General features: G+C 60.5%; 5 protein-coding genes and 1 pseudogene across 5 annotated transcripts; 2 read left to right on the forward strand and 4 right to left on the reverse strand.

Annotated features, from left to right (window-relative positions):
* Positions 1–78: 78 nt before the first annotated feature.
* On the reverse strand, positions 79–2,339 carry ACA1_096540 (pentatricopeptide repeat domain containing protein; the record flags this gene model as incomplete). Its single annotated transcript, XM_004334948.1, has 8 exons — positions 79–732; positions 807–878; positions 947–1,075; positions 1,198–1,326; positions 1,403–1,555; positions 1,631–1,782; positions 1,852–2,033; positions 2,152–2,339. The coding sequence occupies 8 exons, from the start codon at positions 2,337–2,339 to the stop codon at positions 79–81; spliced, it is 1,659 nt and encodes a 552-aa protein (XP_004334996.1).
* A 553-nt stretch (positions 2,340–2,892) lies between these two features.
* On the reverse strand, positions 2,893–5,750 carry ACA1_096550 (leucine rich repeat domaincont; the record flags this gene model as incomplete). Its single annotated transcript, XM_004334949.1, has 8 exons — positions 2,893–4,297; positions 4,396–4,544; positions 4,644–4,682; positions 4,923–4,965; positions 5,042–5,250; positions 5,361–5,436; positions 5,511–5,605; positions 5,682–5,750. 8 exons carry the CDS (start codon positions 5,748–5,750, stop codon positions 2,893–2,895), a joined length of 2,085 nt encoding a protein of 694 aa, XP_004334997.1.
* A 420-nt stretch (positions 5,751–6,170) lies between these two features.
* Positions 6,171–8,530, forward strand: ACA1_096560 (coproporphyrinogen III oxidase; the record flags this gene model as incomplete). The annotated part of the gene is made up of 10 exons (XM_004334950.1): positions 6,171–6,560; positions 6,705–6,794; positions 6,925–7,044; positions 7,149–7,262; positions 7,376–7,484; positions 7,566–7,686; positions 7,797–7,905; positions 8,009–8,113; positions 8,221–8,304; positions 8,384–8,530. 10 exons carry the CDS (start codon positions 6,171–6,173, stop codon positions 8,528–8,530), a joined length of 1,389 nt encoding a protein of 462 aa, XP_004334998.1.
* A 619-nt stretch (positions 8,531–9,149) lies between these two features.
* Positions 9,150–13,327, reverse strand: ACA1_096570 (annotated as a pseudogene).
* A 1,399-nt stretch (positions 13,328–14,726) lies between these two features.
* On the forward strand, positions 14,727–17,730 carry ACA1_096580 (RhoGAP domain containing protein; the record flags this gene model as incomplete). Its single annotated transcript, XM_004334951.1, has 17 exons — positions 14,727–14,780; positions 14,881–14,962; positions 15,021–15,097; positions 15,231–15,336; positions 15,653–15,689; positions 15,789–15,850; positions 15,928–16,005; positions 16,090–16,165; positions 16,246–16,345; positions 16,430–16,473; positions 16,584–16,647; positions 16,730–16,803; positions 16,907–16,979; positions 17,107–17,208; positions 17,291–17,382; positions 17,453–17,552; positions 17,674–17,730. The coding sequence occupies 17 exons, from the start codon at positions 14,727–14,729 to the stop codon at positions 17,728–17,730; spliced, it is 1,278 nt and encodes a 425-aa protein (XP_004334999.1).
* Positions 17,731–17,915: 185 nt separating this feature from the next.
* ACA1_096590 (universal stress protein (UspA)) lies at positions 17,916–18,678 on the reverse strand (the record flags this gene model as incomplete). Its single annotated transcript, XM_004334952.1, has 5 exons — positions 17,916–17,950; positions 18,035–18,087; positions 18,177–18,298; positions 18,363–18,463; positions 18,528–18,678. The coding sequence occupies 5 exons, from the start codon at positions 18,676–18,678 to the stop codon at positions 17,916–17,918; spliced, it is 462 nt and encodes a 153-aa protein (XP_004335000.1).
* Positions 18,679–18,887: the final 209 nt, after the last annotated feature.

Genomic DNA, 18,887 nt, shown 5'->3' on the forward strand with positions numbered 1-18,887 from the left:
CCACCATACCATGACCTACGAACCCTTTCATTCGAAGTGGCGAGGTGGTGGGTGGTAGTGGTGGTGTGGTTGGGGCACCTAGTCCTCATTACGGGCGAGAGAGGAGGGCGGTGACTTCCTCCGGCCGGCGTGGGGTTTAGGCGCACCGCCGAAGCTCTTCCTGCCTGTGGCCGACGGCGACTTCACCCGCGTGTCCTTGTAGTAGTTCTTCGCGGAGACTCGATCTTTGGGTTCCCGGCCGGGTCGGCTTCGCCTTTGCGCCTTCTCGCCGCCGCCGGCGCCTCCGCTTCGTTCTTCCCTCCATCGCCGCCTTCTTTCTTGCCTCGCGCTCTCTTCACCTCCCTCTGGCCGTCGTGGTCCTTCTTCTCTAGCCCTCTCCCTGCTGCCGCTTCTTCCCTCCGCATAGGGGCCGGGCCGGGCCGGCTTGCCAAAGGCCGACGACGACCTCCTCGTTGTTGCCTTGGGGTGCTTGCTGACACTGGCGGCCTCGATGTCGTTGTTGATGTCATCTTCATCATCTTCGTCACCGCCCTCGACCGCGCTCGCTCGCCTTTTGCCCTTCGTGGCATAGTCGGCTGTGGCGGTGGGCAGCCACTCGGCGAGGTCGCGCTCGACCCGCGTCCACTCCTGGTAGCGCTTGTTCTTGATGAAGATGGTCTTGGCCTCCTCCACCATCGAGTCCGTCAGTCGCACGCGTCGGTCCTTTGCCAGGTCCATCACTTTCTTCACCTCCTGTGGCCGTCACGTCGCATGTCAAAACAAACATCGTTGCCTTAGACAATCACATGTGTTTGCTTGTAGCGTACCTCTACGTCATTACTCTCTCTGCACGTCACAAGCAGCGCGCCGATGGTCTTCTTGGAGATCCGCACCTGGCCCTGCAGAATGTGGTACCGTCAGTAAAAATAAGTAAACATTAAAAAAATAAAAAAATAGGGGAATATACCTTGGACTGCATGTCGGCAAAGGTGCTCGTCGCCTTTTCCTTGGCGCCCGCTCGAGTGTAGGCCGAAATGAGGAGCGCGTAGGTCTCCTCGTCGTAGGGCAAGTGCTTGCGGAACATCACCTTCGTGATCTGTTTCCAACACACCACGCACGCACACGCACACGCACCAACCGCACACGCACACGACGCACAGTGTACGCTGCAGGTCACTCGCGGTTGCAAGGGGGGAGAAGAGCTAATGATAGTAATACCTTGGAGATGACGTCGAGGAGGTATTGATTGGCTTCCGCGCTTCCGCTCTTGCGGCCCGGCCCCCTCTTGCCTTCATTCCTGGTGCATACCCTCAACGCCGAGTTGCACAGATGCGTGTCTAGCTCCACCTGGACCCACGTTGCATGTGAGTAGAAAAAAAAATCGCTGTCGTGGTACGGCACGAGAGAAGGGTGCGCTTCACACCAGCTTTCCCTTGTTGTCGGCGTTGAGCTGCACGGCCTTGTCAAAGAGCTCGTTGGCAAGTTCAAACTTGCGTTGCTTCCAGCACGTCATGAGCAGAATGTCGAACGTGTGGTGGTCGGGCGTGACCCCTTCGACCAGCATCTCCTTGTACAACTATGACGACCGAGTTGGCGTGTCAGGCGTCGGTCTAGCGAAACGAGAGACACTCACTCTCTTCTAATGTCGTACCTCAAAGGCGATGTCGCGGTCCTCGGACGATCCCTCATTGCAGATCTTGAGCAGTTCGTTGTATCCGCGCAGGTTGGGATGGACGCGGTTCTTCTTCATCTCGTCCCACACCTCGAACGCGGCGGCCACGTCGACCGTCGCCTTCGGATTGTCTGGTGTATAACCATCAGTACAGAATCTGTGCACACTGTGCGGCGTCGTGGGGGGTGGGCGGTACTTACTGGCAATGCCTCGTGCGGCGGTGGCCATCCACAGGGTGTAAGTGATGGCGTCGGGCTTGAGCCTGTACTCCTGCATCTCGGCGATCACGCTCTTGAGCTCCTGGTGGCTCTTCTCCGGGTCCAGAGCGAGGTAGGCCTTCAGCAGCACGTTGTAGATTTCCACCGACGGCACCACTCCGTACCTGGTGAGCGTGATGGTGGTTGGCGGTCAACAACTACTCTGGAACGTTCTACTCTTCTTTCAAATCCATCTACACGGCGTTGAAAGAAGAGGGAGGAAGAAGGAGAGGAAGAACATACTTGGGCATCTCCTGGTCCTTGAGTTGCTTGAGCTTGGGCAGGTAGGAGGGCGAAGGCTGGGCCAGGTTGGCGTAGGCGTTGAAGAGGATGGAGAACGTGTGGGCTGATGGCCGTACCCGCCACTCCTTCATGCGCGCGTAGAGACTCAGCGCCCGACGTAGATGCCCGCGCTGGGCGTAGGCGTTCATGAGCGTGTGGCAACTGGCCTCGTCCAATCTCGAGCCGGTTCGAGCACGTAGCTCGCTCCATGTGTGCTCGGCCTCGTTGAGATCGCCCGATCGCACAGCATCGGCCAATTCGCCTCGCAATGCACGCTGGGTGCGCTGGCGAGCACCCTCGATCACCTTCTGCCCACCGCGCTGCAGTTTGCCTTCCACCTTCGTGAGCCATGCGAGCGTGGGCGAAGGCGGAGGCGGAGATGGTGGCGGGGAGGGAAGGGGCGATTGAGGTGTTGTCGATGGCGCGGCGGTTGCCTCCAGTCTGAACTTCAGCTGGCCCTTCGATTTGGCATAGGCGAATGAACGATTTGGAATTAGAGGAATGAACCTCGCTGCGGGTCGCGCAGAGATGAGGGTCCCGGCAGCAACCAGATCAAGCTGCCTGCAAGCAGGCCACGGCGTTCGGTTCAGCACAGACGGTGCCGTAGCCGTGATAGATCGGCATCTCATCCATCTTTGCGCCATCTGGGAAAATTGTTTTGCAATCTCGATTCGAAATTTTATGTTGAAAAAGAGAGATGCGTTACACGGTCGACTGATCGTCACGGCCCTTGGCTGAGATGCGGTCCCAGCCCTTGAAGAGGATGTGCGGGTGGCGCTGCTCGAGGTCGTCGACGAGGGCCTTGGTGAAGCGACGGCAGCCGCCGATGTGCAGCGTGCGCAGGCCGCGACAGTGGGCGATCACCGACTCGACGTGGGGCGAACCCAGCTCGGTCATGCCCGACACATTGAGCACGCGGAGCGACGCGATGGGCGAGCGACGCTGACTTGAAGAAGTGGGCGATGATGGGGACGATGACGAAGATGGCGGCGCAGGTGACTTGGCACGATCACGACCACGACGATGAGACGACGAGGAGGATGTGTCGATGGTCGAGGGCGACTGAGCGCCGGTGAGTCGATCTAGCGTTGGCCGGTGGTCGAGCGACGACGGGGCCATGGCCCACAGCGAGCGCAGGCGAGGCGAGTGGGCGAGGAAGACGAAGAAGCTCTCGGCGTCAAGCTGCTGGCAGCCGGTGACGTCCACCGTCTTGAGCCGCGGCAGGCGCACGTTGGCCAAGCTCGTCACCCGGCTCCAGTTGAGGTCGAGCCTGGTCAGGTAGGGGCTGCAGATCTTGGGCGCCGTGATGCGGCTGCACTTGGACAGCGTCAGACCCAGCAAGCGGAGCTGCGGCGCCGGCAGTGCTTCAGCCTCCGCCGATAGTTCAGGCGATGACGATGACGACAATGGTGGTGGAGCTGCGGCAAGTGCAGGGCGGAGCGGGAAAGAGTGGTGCGTGGCCGAGAGATAGTCGTAGAGGGACACCATATCGGCGGACGATTCACCGGTCGCCGATGACGTGGCGAAGGGAAACAGGGCGACCAGGCCGGCGTCGCGGACGTCGTGGCAGTCGGCCAGCACGAGGTCCGTCACGTGCGGGCACTGCCGCGCGATGGCCCGGAGGTGCGCGTCGTTGACGTACGTCATCGAGCAGTCGATCCGCCGAAGCCGTGGGTACGCGCAACCGGCGGCAAGGTGGTCGGCGAACCACGGCGCATTGCCCCGCCAGTAGATGCAGCTGATCTCGAGGCTCTCGAGCGAGGTGGGCAACTCGACGTTGAGCGACTTCGCGGCTTGGCAGTGGTGGATCGTCAGCGATCGCAGCCGATGACCGGCACTGACGTCAGTATCAGCATCATCGCTCTGCGTCTGCCCCCACACGGTCGCGCAGTGTTGGGTTCGCTCGACTCGCCGGCGTGCGTCGAGCAGGCGCTCGAGCGTGGGTCCGGTGACCTTGGTCAGCTGGCTCAGCTCGAGCGCCTCCAGCTGGTCGACGAAGGGGAGCAGCGCCGCGAGAAGGCTCGCGTCGGTCAGCTTCGGCAGCGACGCCAGGCGGAGCGACACCAGCGACGGCAGCGGATTGAAGAGCGCCGGTTCCGCGCTGTCGCTGCCGGCGACTCCGCGACGAGTGGGGGCAGGTTCAGCAAATTTGTGGTCGGCGGCGGCGGCGAAGTCGAAGAGCGGGAAGTGGTCGGCGGTGGCGACGGCGATGGGAAGTAGCCGTCCTCGGCTTCGTTGTCGCCGTCGCCGTTGGTGGTGTTGGTGCTATTGTTGTCGACATCGGCATCGCTCTGTCGCGGCAGGTGGAAGAAGGGAAGACACTTGAGACCCAGATGCTGAATGAGCTTGAGCACCTGCAGCGCGGGCAGATAGCACGCCTGTCTAGCCGAGGGCGACACGCACGGCGATGCCGTGGCAGACAACGACAACGACGCCGACGGTCGATCGAGCACAGGCGGCTCGCCGTCGAAGTTGAGCTTCAGGCGCCGAAGCTTCGTGCAAACGGAGGGCACAAACGATCGAGGAAAGGGATAAGACGGCGACGGCGATGATGGCGATGTAGATAAGGAGGAGGAGGAAGAAGAAGACGATGAAGATGAAGATGATGCGGGGCCGGGGGAGGGCTTGGTGGGGGGCAAGCTGGACAGGATGGTGAAGAGCTGTAGCGTGACGGAGCAGCTGATGAAGGAGAGCGATTCGAGCTGCGACGCGTGCCGAGCCAAGATGCGCACCCCGTCATCCGTCACGTGGAGGGCGCGCGATATCGACAGCGACCTGGAAAGAGCGATCGCGACAGGTCTCATCAATCGCGCATCATGGGCGACGAACATCAATCAAATCTCTGCTTTACCTGAGCTGTGGGCAGCCGACGGCGATGGCCCGGATGCCCTCGTTGGTGATCTGGTCGGCAAGGGGCTGTGAACCGGGCTCGGCGGACTGGGCCCGATGGCCTTTCCTGCCTCGAGCGCGCTTGGCGGCGCTGCACTGCACGTAGAGCACCTCGAGACGCGGACAGTGTTCCGCCAACTCGAACAGTGCCGCATCAGAGATTCTGTTGCCCTGCAACACACACACACACACACACCACACACACACACACACACGACACGACACACAGTAAACATCAGACCTCGCCGCCACAATGTCACATTTGCACTAACCGTCGATACCTTCACGTTCAAATGTTGCAGCATGGGACTGGCACGAGCGATGCCGGTCACGCCCTCGTCGCCCACATGCAGAGACCTGCATCGATGATGCAAGTCAGGCCACAGCAAACAGAAGAGCAGCTGAGAGATCGTGATGAGGCACTGGCGCACCCGTTGAGGTTGAGGTAGAGCAGGTGCGGGCAGTGGAGGCCATGAAACGGCTCTGGCATCAGCCAGAACGTGTTGAGATTGATGTATTGTAGGCCCTACGACGATCGATGCCGAAGTTTAATCGCTTGCACACAAATGAATTGATTGATGATGGTGAGGGCGGCCAAGCACCTCATGCAGGAGGAACTTGCGAACATTGGAGTCATTGAGGGTGCGCGATCCGCCCTTGCGGCGCTTCATCATGTACTCGAGCACCTGCTGCGCCACGACACCAGGCAGCTGCCGCAGATCTGGAATGGTATCGAAATGATCCTCGATGCAACGCAGGCACTGCCGATTGAGCGCTTTTGGCTCGTTCAACTGCAGAAGCAGTTCCTCTTCTACATCACCATCATCCCTTGTGCTGTGCCCTCCATGCCAGGTAGCCTAGTTGCTTTTCAATTATTAAATAATATGAGAAGAAATAAAATCACAACTAAAACAAACAATGCAAAGATGAAGCGTACAGCAACGTCTCATCTCTCTTTACCAACAAGAGGAGCCATCCGGCGGCTCAAGGGAAGCAGCGCTTCGCCCCTAGCCGGGCTGCTGGGCAATCATCAAGCAGAATTTTTCGCGATTTCATCACAGCGATTTTACGGGCCAGCGATGAGGAGGGAGATGGGCAGTGGCAGCATCATCAACGATGCAACAACGGGTCGTGAGCAAGAAGAAGAAAAAGAGCCGGGGCTGGGCGTCTATGTGCACTGGCCCTACTGCTCGCGGATCTGTCCCTACTGCGACTTCAACCGCTATCTGGCCGAGAAGGGCGGGAGCGGCATCGACCACCGACGCATGACTCAGAGCTACAAGACCGAGCTGGCCGCCTTTCGCCGGTTCCTCGACAGCGATGGCGACCCCGCCGTCTTCGCCACCACCAGCACCCAAACACCCGAACCGACCACGACCACGACCACGACCACGACGACAACGACCAAGTTGCGACCTCCAGCACGTCGAAGGAGGGTCCGCAGCGTCTTCTTTGGTGGAGGCACGCCGTCGTTGGCCAAGGTACGAACCACATTCGTCAAATCATATCGCATGGTGGCTCCTTGCCGTAACGTTCGTTGACACACGTGTCGCACACGCACACGCACACGCACACGCACACGCACACGCACACGCACACGCACACGCACACGCACACGCACACAGCCGGAGGTGATGGAAGAGGTGCTGGCGTTCATTGATGCCCAATGGGGCTTCGAGCCCGATGCCGAGATCACAATGGAGGCCAACCCAACCGTACGTTCCACCTATGCCGTGTCGTGTCGTGTCGTGTCGTGTCGTGTCGTGTCGTGTCGTGTCGTGTCGTGTACCATGTTGTGTGCCGTTGTGCGTGGTGGGAAGGAGGACTCTGATGAGCGGCACACAGTCGGTCGAAGTGGGGAAGCTGCGGGACTTTCGCAGGGCCGGTGTCAACCGCCTGAGCATTGGCGTGCAGTCCCTCAACGCGGACGATCTCAAGTTCCTGGGCCGCGCTCACTCGCCCGAGGTACTTGAACAACTCCAGCGTGTCGTGTTGCGTGTCGCGTCGTGCGCGCGTGTCGTGCGCTGTGGCCAGTCAAGGAGGCACGCTGAGCACGCACTCCCCTGCAGGAAGCGCTACGAGCAATCGAGCTAGGGAAAGAAATATTCCCTCGCGTGTCGTTCGATCTCATCTATGCGCGACACCGCAACCAGACCGTCGAGGAGTGGCGTAAGGAGCTGCAGGTGCGTGACATTATTGGTTATTTATTCATTTATTCATTTTATTTACTAAATAAAATAGATACCATTTATTGTCTTATTTATTCATTTTCTTATAAATATTTATTTGCGCGTAGGCAGCTCTGGCGCTGGCCAGCGGACACATTTCGCTGTACACGCTGACGCTCGAGCCCGGCACGGCCTTCTTCCGCCGCGCCTTCCAGCCGGCGTCGCCCAACGACGCCCGTACGACGACTGCTCGCCCGTGTGCTGCGCTGGGCGCGAGCTGGCTGATGGCTGACATTTTGTGTGCTGCGCTGGAAACAGTGCCATATCCGGACGACGAGCGGGTGGCGGACCTGTACGAGGCCACCGTGAGCACGGCCGCTCAGGCGGGCTACCACCAATACGAGATTTCCAACTACGCACAGCCGGGGCACGAGAGTCGGTACACACACACGACACACACGACACACACGACACACACGACACACACGACACACACGACACACACGACAGAAAGGTGGTTAACGCCAGCCATGTCTGGACCACATGCAGGCACAATTTGATCTATTGGCGAAGTGAGGACTGGATAGGCATTGGACCGGGCGCACACGGACGCTTGACCACCCATCGGGATGGCCACCAGCGCCATGCCTTTGCGCAGGTATCAGGCCACACGACACACATCGCGCACACGACACACGACACACGACACACGACACACGACACACGACACACGGGGTGTCTACGAGTTGGCTCACGGTGAGGGGGTGTACCAGATCAAGCTGCCCAGCAAGTGGATGGACGCCGTGGAGAATAATGGCCACGGCGTGCAAGAGATGAAACTCATCAACCCGACCGAACGAATGGAGGTCCGTCCTCGCCTCGCTGTAGCCCGCCACCGCACCTGCAACGTCGGTTTGACGTCGTGTGTCGTGTGTCGTGTGTCGTGTGTCGTGTCGTGTGTGTCGTTGCATAGGAAGCGCTGCTCAACGGACTTAGGGTGCGTGAGGGCATCAGCCCTCTCCGTTTCCGCATGCACGCGGGTCAGTCCATTGAGGAGGTACGCAGCCGCCCCAAACTGGAGGGGAAAAATTTGTTTCCCTGTTCTGCGCACTCACGCCAGCCACGCGCCCGCCCAGGCGTTGGACATGGACAAGGTGGCGGAGCTCCAGGCCGAGGGCTTTCTCGTCTACGAGCCGCAGGCAGGACTACGACCCACCCCTCGCGGCATGGCCCTACTCGACGCCCTCCTTCCTCTTCTGCCGCGGCGCCCGAGCACCACATGATGTCCCCCCCCCCGCACCAGGGGCTGGCCTGCCAATCCGTGTGAATGCATCTCTGCTGCAGGTGCTTCTTTCTTATCTGCTTCTTCTGTTCCCATATTACTCTATTAACCATTGCATTCTTCTGCCTATGAAGTCAATGCGGAAATCCCCAAGCGCAGAACGCAACCGCTGCCTCGGCCCGGCAATGCATGCCTCCAGTCTTGAGTGAAAATGCTGAACATGTGAGCTCAAGATGGCTCTTACCACTCTCAGTACGCGAGTTGTTGGAATACACTCTGAAGAGCGAGGAATGGCGCCTCAAAGAGATGGATCGAAAGGAGAAGCGGGCAATGTTCTGATCCAGCAACCACTTGGAGACAAGTTTGTGTCATCAGTGAATAACTGGGTACTCGACGCCGGCCTGTACTGATCACCACTCTCCCAGCTGTCCAGTATCTCGGGCGGGCGCGTGTTGGAGAAGTTAGCACGTTACACGTTGTTGGTGGCAGCGCATGCTCCAAGCAGCGCAAGCATGCCAATGCGAAGCTCTCAAGGCGTCAGCACCGAGCTTCTCCCCAAACATATCCAACCAAGTGCTCAATGGTGGTCAACCGATTCATGCCCCCCCCCCTCTCATTATTCATTGCGGCCGTCCCAAAGAAAGAAGAGATGAGTTTTTTAATTTGTACACGCCACAGCGCGTGCTGGCGCTCAGCCGCACCACCTCGGCCCCCTCCTCCCGGCCCGGGGCGATCGTGTCCACCATCGCCTTCGTCGCCGCCGTTGTTGTTTTCGCGGGCACCGGGTGGAGGCGGCAGAGCAGGCTGGACTTGAGCACGAGCCCATTCTTGCTGCCGCCAAAGCGCCACACGCCGTCGCGCACGTGCGAGCTGACCTTGACCAGCGCGCGGTAGTCGTCGGGCAGCAGGCTCTCCACGCTCTCGGCCAGCCGACACACCACATAGCCCGGCGACCGCCGCCGCCGGCCTCCGCCGGTCTCGGTGGGATTGGCAGGGTCGGTGTCGGACGTGGTCGGTTCCCTCCTGGCCCTCTTGGCCGGCGGGAGAGCGTCGCCGTCATTGTCGTCGTTGTCGTCGTTGTCTTCGTCGTCGCTGTCGTCGATGCCGCTCGGGTCGCTGTCGCTATCCAAGACCTCGTCTGTGTTGTCCACGGCTGCGACGAGATCGCCCCGTCGGTACTGGTCCGGCACCGTCACGGGCCCAGCGGAGGGCGAGGGCACAGCGGCAATGGCGGCGGACGCAGTCGTCGATGATGACAAGGCCGTGGGCGCGATGGCCGAGAAGGATGGCGGGAAAGGCGGGGGCAGGGAGTAGCCGTTGGCCTCCGGCTGAAGCGGCGTGGGCGATGCGAGCGACTCGGCGAACCGGCTCTCGAGCAGCCGCGCGGCCGATCCATCGGCGACTGCGGGTGTTGTCGACACCAATGTCGGTGACGGTGAGCGCTCCGACGGCGTCGGAAAGCGGTTGGCCTCTGCCTGTTCGGCTGCGGGCCGTGTCGCCGCTCGCTTCACCGACGACACGTTGTCTGACCATCGGTCATGCTGTTGGTCACGCGACCGCTTGAGCGGCGCCGGCCTGACCGTCGCCGTCGCCATCGCCGTCGCCATCTCGGTCTTCCCTCTGTGCTCCTCCTCCTTGACCCTTCGCTTCCTCGTGGCCGGTTCGGAGCTCGAGCCTGAACTGCTCCACCGGGGGCGGTTGGAAATGTCCAACTCTGGCGTCGATGCAGAGGGCGACGGCGTGGCGTGCAAGACGGCCACCGCGGAAGAGGACGAGGAGGACAGACCCGCGCTCTTCCGCAACTTGCGCCGTTCGATCTCCTCGTAGATTCGCTTGAGTCGCTGCTGGCCCACGTGAAAGTTGGCTGCCAACCACGTACGCGCCACCGCTGCACCGGACAAAAAAAAAGAGAGTCAAGGTGAGAATTGCGCGTGCGTGCGTGCGTGCGTGCGCATACGTTGTTTCCTCGCGTTGCTGTCGATGATGTAGTTGATGATCTCCTCGTCGGTGAACTGCGGACGAGCCTCAAAGTCGGAGCCCCACACGGCCGAGGACTTGGATTTCTTCTTCTCCGTTGTTGTCGCCATTGTTGTTCCCGACGTCACAGAGACGGGCGGTTCGTCGGTGACGGTCTTGACCGCGGCCACAAGCATGTCGTCTTCCACGTCGTTGTCCTCTTCGTCGTCATCCAGGATAGCCTTTGACTTGCTCCTTGCCATCGCCGAAAGTGCCGACGATCGCATCGACGTCACCGTGACCGGCTTCCATTGATCGACGCCGCCGCCGCCACTCGTCGTTGTCGTCATGCCGGTGCCCGTGCCCGTGCTGGCGCCCAGCACGTCTTCGTTGTAGTTGTCCTCTTCTTCATCTTCGTCTTCGTCCTCTTCCTCCTCGCTGTCGTCGATGAGAGTGAAGCCACTCGTGTCCACGTGATTCTCGACTTCCTTCTCCGCCTTCAATCGCTCCTCCTTCGCTCGCTCCTCCTCACGCCTCGCTTCCGCCAGCTGCTGCTTCTTCGCCGCTTCCTCCATCTTGTCCGGTCTCTTCTTCTCCGTCGCTTCCTGCGCCACCTTCGAAGCTTTGATTTCGATGGCAGGCGCTGCGGGCGCTGCGGGCGTGGCGGACGCGGCTTCGGGTGGTGGTCTGGGCAGCAGCGGGGCCGGTTGCGTGTCGGCGGTCCGCGTGCTCCGCGGCGAGCCATGCAGCAACGGGTCTTCGTAGAAGTCCACCAAGCGCACCGCGGTCGTGGGCAGCGCTTGGCCCTTGCTGGTCGGCTCCATTATGAGGTGCAACCCGACCAACGGGCTTGGCCTCGGTCGTCTGCCGAGCAGCAGCTTACCACTTCCTCCTCCTCCTCCGCCGCCGCCGCCGCCTCCTCTCTCCGCCTTCTCCTTCTCCGCTTTCAGTTTCTCTGCTCTCTCCTTCTCCGCTCTTTCCTTCTCCGCTCGTTCTTTCGCCGCCGCTCGTTCCTTCTCCGCTTTCAGTTTCTCGGCCCTCTCCTTCTCCGCTCTTTCTTTCGCCGCCGCTCGTTCTTTCGCCGCTGCTCGTTGCTTGGCCGCTTTCTCCTTCTCCTCCCTCTCTGCCTGTTCTCGCGCTCGCTGTCTCTCCCTGGCCTTCTCGCGTTCGCGCTCCCTCTCGCGCTCTCGTTCCAGCCTCGCCGCCTTCTCCTTCTCGAGCAGCTGCTCTCTTTCCCTCACCCTGATGGCCACTCGCTCTTTCTCGGCCTTTTCCCTGGTCACCCGCTCCCTCTCGCGTTCGTGCTCGCGCTCTCGCTCGCGCCTCCTCTCGCGTTCGTCCCTCTCGCGCTCGCGTGCGGCGATCTCCCGCTCCAGGCGGTCCTTCTCGCGCCTCTCGAGTTCCATTCGCTCGTGCTCCGCCCGCTCGCGCTCCGCCCGCGCGCGCTGCTGCCTCTCCCTCTCCAGTCTCACCGCCTTCTCCTTCTCGAGCCTTGCTCTTTCCCTCTCCCTCTCCCTGGCGGCCGCTCGCTCCTTCTCGGCCTCCTCCCTCTTCCGCTGTTCCTCCAGCCGCCGCCACTCGGCCTCCCGCTGCTGCAGAAGCGCGGCATCGTGTTCGGCCTGGTCCTGGGCGTCATCGACGTCCATGTCCTGCTCCCCGCCCTCCTTTTCGTCCTCTCTCTTTTCTTCTTTCATTTTCTCTTCTTCCTTTGTCTTTTCCTCCGTTTCCTCGCCTTCCTCCTCTTGGCTGTCGGCTTCGTAGGGCACCCACACGCCAAACACGTAGACGCCCTTTTTCTTCTCCGCCGCTTGGGTCTTGACTTCGGGCAAGGCCTGCGTGGCCGTTGTTGGCGTCGCAGGCTCGGCCCGCGTCGTAGTCGGCGTTGTGGTTTGTTGTGGAGTCGGAGCCGGGTCCGGGGCCGGTACCCTCGACGCCGCGACTTGTTTGTCGGCACCCTCGGTTGTCGTCGTCGTTTCCATCGTCTGGGCGCGCATCAGCTTTTCGATGAGCAGCTGCTGCTGCCTGAACTTTTCGCGGAGCTCCTCGAGCTCCCGATTCCGCATGGCCTCCTCGGCGGCCATCCCCGCTGCGACCGTAGCCGTCCCGGTCGCCGAGGCGCTGCCCGTCGACGAACGCAGAGACGCTGGCCGAGGTGACGAGAGCGGTGGTGGCACTGGCGACTGTTTGGACGTCTTGGCGGTCGTTGACGGCCTCGTCTCTTCCTCTCTGGGCCTTCGCTCCTGCTCCGTCCTCCTCTCCAAAGGCTCCCTTTCCCGGTCCCTCGACCGGCCCAGCTCTCGCTCTCGCTCTCTCTCCGCCCGGTCCCAGTCTCTTCGCTTATGCTCGAGGACGCGCTCGGTCTCCGCTCGCTTCTTCTCACGCTCCCAGGCTTCCCACCCGGCGCGATCGTCGCGGTCGATCCGCTCGCGCTCGAGGGCGGCTCGCTCGCGAAGGCCCGGAGAGGCAAGCTGCGGACTGACCGGGCTGCGCGAAGATGATAGCGGTCTCTTTTCTACGTTGCCGCTCCTGGGCGTGCGGTCGCCGTCCGTTGAGCGCTGCAGCCTGTTGCGGCCGTCCTCGTTGGTCAGCGCGCCTTCCCGCGTGGTCGTCGACGGTCTCAAGGAGTCGCGGCCGTTGCTGACGACGTCGGCGTCGGGGCAGGGGTGGCGGATGCAGCGCTGGCAGCGCCCGACGCTTGACTGGTACTAGGCGGATGCGACGGAGCCGTCGGCTGGGCCACCGCGACGCCTGCCGTGACCGCCGCGGAGGCTGCGCTGTCGGTTACGGCTGCGCGCAGGCGCGGGTCCAAGTAGGTGTCTGGCTTGATGACAACGCTGATCATCGGCGCCGGCGCACCAAGGGGCACCAGGTGACGCGGAAGCGGAGGCGTTGTGGGCGAGGGTGGCGGTGGAGGTCCCGATGGCGGCTGTTGCTGAGAGGGGGTCGGTAGCGGCGGCGGTGGTTTTGGTAGCGGCGACCTGAGGTGCGGCGTCGGCGTCGGCGTCGGCAGCAGTGGCTTTGGTTGCAGCGGCCCGAGGTGCGCCGACGAAGGCGGCGACGGTTGGCGAGGTGGTAGGCTGCCCATGGTGGTCGAAGAAGAAGCCGACATCGATACTCCCAACGTGGTGCTTGCTACGTGCGAGGAGCTGATCGCCTTTGGCGCGCGCGTAGAGCTCGAGACGCCGAAAGGCAGAGCACCAGCGAGAGGGGCCGAACCTGACACGGGCGGAGGCACGGACGAAGGTTGCGATCTGGCGATGGAAGGCGCCGGGACAGGAGCCGGGCCGCGCGCTGGCGGGTAGGCGGCAGGGCGGGCGGGCATGACCGGTTTAAACCCAGGGGTCGTAGGGGCAGCCCCAGGAGGAGTGGGCGTCGCTGATGGCACCATCGGCGTGGGTGCACAAGGCGGTGGCTTGGGAAGAAGTGCGGTACGACCCGGTGCCGGCGGAGGTGCAACGAGCCCTGGTGCAGGGGGTCGAGAAGAAGGAGGAGACGGATGCCGCAAGATCACCCTCTGGGGAGATGGAATCTGCCGATTTCGCGATGGAGGAGATTGCGATCGAGCTCCACCGCGGTGGGGTCTGGGCGCCGAGGATGGCGATGTGTGGGTAAAGGATGGTGTTGCTGTTTGAGGATGCGGAGGTCCTGCACCGCGTAGAGATTGAGGGTGGTAGGGCCATTGCTGCGGGAGCTGGCCGCCCCAATCGTGTCGGTAGCGGCATTTCGTACCCCAAGGGCACGCCGTCCCATTGGCAAAGTTGACGCAAACGATTTTGTTGGGCGGCAATCGTGCCATCCCTGCAGGCTTGCCTTTGCCACACCGCACCCTCGGAGGCGATCTGCTGGTCCCCTTCCTCCCTGGTGGAGGGCTCTTGCTACGACTTCTGCTGCGTGTTCTGTTACTTCTCGCTTTGCGCATCACTGGCCTCGATTGCGGCCATCTCAGCCGGGCTGTCTTGGTCGGTTCGCGCCTTCGGGCACCCGGATGTTTTCCAGATTGGTTCGAGGTGCTGCAATGTGAGGAATGCAGAACAAGAAAATAAAAGAAATGCTATTGAAAATCGTCTTGAAATAGAATTTAATAGAGCAAGATGGAGGGGAGAGCAGCTGGGGGTGGGTCAGGAGGAGGTGCGACGGCTTCGGTCGTGGCTCAACCATCCGGCTCGCCAAGTGCCGGAGAAAGAAACGAGGGATGGCTTTACAAGAAGGGCAGGATTCACAAGAATTGGAAACGGCGGTGGATGGTACAGCGTGGTGCCCAACTCTTCTACTTCACCCAGCCCCACCTTAAAGACGTACGTCGCCCTCGTTAGTGCTTCCACAAGGGCCAAGATATCAATATATTGAAGTTCTATTACTTGCCTCGTGTGGTTGGCTCTACGGCTACGCCTCCAGAGCGCGGCCAAGGGGATCATCAACCTGGAAGGCGCAGAGGTCTCTCGACCTGACGACGCTAGCGCGCCAGAGCTGAGCCTACGTACGCGTGTGCCTCGATTCTCTTGACCGTTTACTGCTTGCTCACACCCACCACACAGCAAACGCCGGCAACGTCCTCTTTCTCGTCAAAACAGCCAAGGGACGCATCTACATGCTCAAGGGCGAGCAGGACAAGGTCATTGTCGTGTTGTGTCGTGCGTGTGTCGCGTGTGTTGTGTCGTGCGTGTCGTGTCGTGTCGTGTCATGTGCGTGGCGTAGCGTGTCGCAGAGTTCTGGCAACTAAACCCCTTGCCTTGCTGTCGATACAGGATGTGGAAGGGTGGATCCAGCGGCTACAGAAAGCCACGCAAGCGAAAGCGCCCGTCGGTGCCGGAGCTGGAGCCGGGAAAGAGGAGGGAAAGGACCACACCGCAAGTACTTGTCCGCCGCCCAAGTCTCAGTCCGCCATCGTTCGGCCTGTCCAAGCGCCACCCTCGAGCAAGCCTGCCGCAACCAAAGGTATTACAGCGTGCGGTGATCACCACGGCCATGATGAGCCTTTCCTTGCCGCCAACTCTACTTTCATCTTCTCTGGCATAACGTGCGGCGGTGACAGGTGGCAAAGGGAGAGGTCTGTACAAACGATACCTTGGCCAAGACAAGTAACCCCCGCCCCTTTTCGCTTCTTGGCTCATCATCGTTCTCACTGTTTTTGCTCAAATGTGTTCATTATTCGCTATTATTGGGATAGACAACGCGGACGGGTATTCGGCATTCTATTGGAAGAGGTACCAACCCTCCAACGTGCACACTAAGGCGTGTCACGCGTATTGCATAGATGCTGACCCAACCGCACGGTCTCCGCTCTCCCTCCAGCTGGTGCGCAGAGAGGAAACGAATCTCGGGATCCCAATCGTTGTTCATCGAATCCTTACGTATCTGGACAGCGGTATGAAGGAACCAGCACCTCAGAGTGAATGCCATCAGCGCTCTTGCTTACCCACTCGAGTGCTCCTCCGACTCCAGTCCTGGAGGTGCAGGGCATCTTCCGTCTCTCCGGCGGCGCTGAATCCGTGCGCAACCTCAAGAAGGCGTTCGACACAAGTACGCACCAACAATCCACTTTCTTCCTTCAACGGTTCCCTGTGCCAAGCTTCTTGGTGGTCGCTCACCGGCTTTTTATCACAGGCAAGGACCTGTGGAACGTTGCCTTGCCCGACTTCACCTCGTCCGGCCCTCATGCAGTCGCGTCCCTCCTCAAATTGTACCGCTCGCTGCCGCCCACTTGATGCCTACTTGCTACTTTCTGACCTGACCTTGCCAATCACGTCGGGCGCCATCTAGGTTCATGAAAGAGCTGCCGGAGCCATTGGTGCCGAACGACTTCTACAAGCTCTTCCTCGACCTACAGAAAGAACGATGCCACGATGCCACGGCACGCCTGGTATATACCATTCTTCCTATCGCCCCAGCTGGTCGAAATGACTCTTTCTCACGACGTCGGCTTTCTCTCGTCTCTCGTCCACAGCGGGATCTGCGCGAGCTCATCTTCAAAATGCCGCCAGCGCACCGGTACGCCGACGTCGTTGAGCCAATCTCCGATGATATGAGCGATCAGCACACGCTCGACGACTGGGCGGCGCCATTATTCTCAATTATTATTATCATTGTGTTGTTACCAGAGCAATGCTGGCAGAGCTCGCGGGGCTCCTCCGACGAATCGCCAACATGAGCAAAGTGAACCAGGTGCGCACCTGCACTATATCCTGGCTTTTCCTCGCTTGGCTTGGCTCAACCTGCATCCGTCTTTTTGCTCTGTGCGACGCAGATGACGCCCAAGAACTTGGCGATTTGCCTGGCGCCGAATATCTTCCGATCCAACGACCTCAACCTGCTCGAAAGGTAGTACTCCCGCTCCCGCTCCTTCTCGCATAGTGCTTCTTGGTGTTTGACTGCAAACAAACCGTCGCACTTCTCCTACGTGCGTTCTTGTTTCGCGGCACAGCATGACCGACGCTCCGTACCTGCTGTCGATGATGAAGACCTTCATCACGCAGCATCCCTATCTCTTTGCAGAGGTACTGCGGTTCCACCTATCACCCACCACACATCCTACTCACCGCCACTCGCTTCGATTGGGACCCGGATCGACCGGCGCTGCACTCACGCGCGTTTGCATGTCGTTGCCCTTGTGCACCGTGTCAGGTGGAAGATCTGGACGCGATCAAGCCCGAGCGCAAGAGCGGCGCAATCGTCATGATCCCAATCGCGCAGCTCGCGGCTCTCAACAACGAATCCGGGTCACCCGTACGGCACCCCCGCCCCCAAACCTGCGCTCGGCCGTCATCCCGCTCTGCGCTGACTTTTGTTGCGCGTGCTATTGTAGAAGGTCCCACACGTGGCCTGCCAGCCTACGTTGCCGCCCGCGAAGACCAACGTTCCACTCACGCACTCTGGCGACGCGCTCAAGCTCAGCGGCGGGTGCGTTTGCGATTCGAGTGGTCACATGTTTTTCTTGTGGGCAGCGAGCTCACACCTGTCATGTGTTCAGGAGGTCGGAGAGCGGCAACTCGCTGGTGCTGGATGTCGAGGGGTTCATGTACGATGAAGAGATGATGGAGGACTCATCCGCAGAGCAGTTGACCGAAGAGGTTCCTTCTGCCCCCTCATTTTTTTCGCATCAAATGATCGTTGGTCGTCACACACACGCGCGCACGTACTCGTGCAACACTACGACTAACGACGTACAATGGTCGGGCGCATACCATATAGGAACTGCTGGAAGCGGTGCAAGTCTTCATCAACGACTGCCAGGTCATTCTCGAGTAAGGCGGCGCCCTCTCCGCGCAAGAGAGGTTTGCTTTTGTATTTTTGTTGTGAATTGTTATCGTTCCGCTATGCAGCTGCTCTTCTTGCATCTCTCCCAGTTTCCCTCCTCTCTACACCTCTCCCCTCCCCGTCATCCGCCGCGTTTGTCTGTCTGTCTGTCTGTCTGTCTGTCTGTCTGTCTGTCTCTAGACTTCGTCTTTGTGCGGCGGAACGACCAGCACTGAAGGAGGTGAAGAAGGCCAAGGTGAGTCACAGTGCGACCACGACCAAGAGCGACGCGTGACACAGCTCAGGGCTCACGCACCTGGCACTTTGGAGTTGCGCGCACAGTACTGGGACACGCTGCCCATGAGAAGCCTGGCGCCAGACATCAGGTAAGCTCAGAGGCTTTTCCAACGCTAGCATTGTCCGTGGTGGTGGTGGGTGGTGGTGGGTGGTGCAGGTACCCGCGCACGGTACCCAGGCCGCGAGCGCCCAGAACCAGGATGTCGGGTTGTATCTCCTCCACCTTGTCCATGATCTCGCTTCTCACGTCGAGGCTCACCTTGTTCATCAGCGTGTAGCTTATCTGTTGTTGGGGGTGCAGCCATATGGTCAGACATGGGCAAGAGCGTCAAGACGATGCAACGTACGTTGTGTTCGTTGAGCGGCGCACGCACTTCCTCGAGTATGGCGTCGTTGGCGTCCTTCCTCTTCTGGGTGAGCTGCTTTGCCTCCTCTTCTTTAGGCCACACTGCGGTCAGTCAGAGCAGGGCCTGCACCGAGTGATTGTGTGGAGCGAAGAAACGGGAGCGCACCATCGCCGAAGAAGGGCCAGTCCGCTTGAGGAATGCGCTCTGTCACGGTAAGCACCACCAGCTGGTCGTCCGTCGGCTTCAGCAGCTTTATCGTCAAGTCCAGCGCCTGTTTGGAGTTGGACGAGCCATCATACGCCAGCAGGTACTTCATCTTTCTTCCACTCTTCGTTCTTCTGGTCTCAAGCTCACCTTACAAGGCTGGACTCCGCCAGGCTGAGAAGATGAAGCCCTCATCGAGCCCTCGGCAACATCACCGCCGCTTGTCGTCGGCTGGTCGTGTACGCTTCGCCCAGTTAGCGGCCGCACATGGTTTTTTGTGGGCACGTGCCATGAATTCTCACGCGAGTTTCTCCTCCTTGT

The sequence above is a fragment of the Acanthamoeba castellanii genome (assembly GCF_000313135.1).
Source record: "Acanthamoeba castellanii str. Neff unplaced genomic scaffold scf7180000084645, whole genome shotgun sequence".
Taxonomy (NCBI): domain Eukaryota; phylum Discosea; order Longamoebia; family Acanthamoebidae; genus Acanthamoeba; species Acanthamoeba castellanii.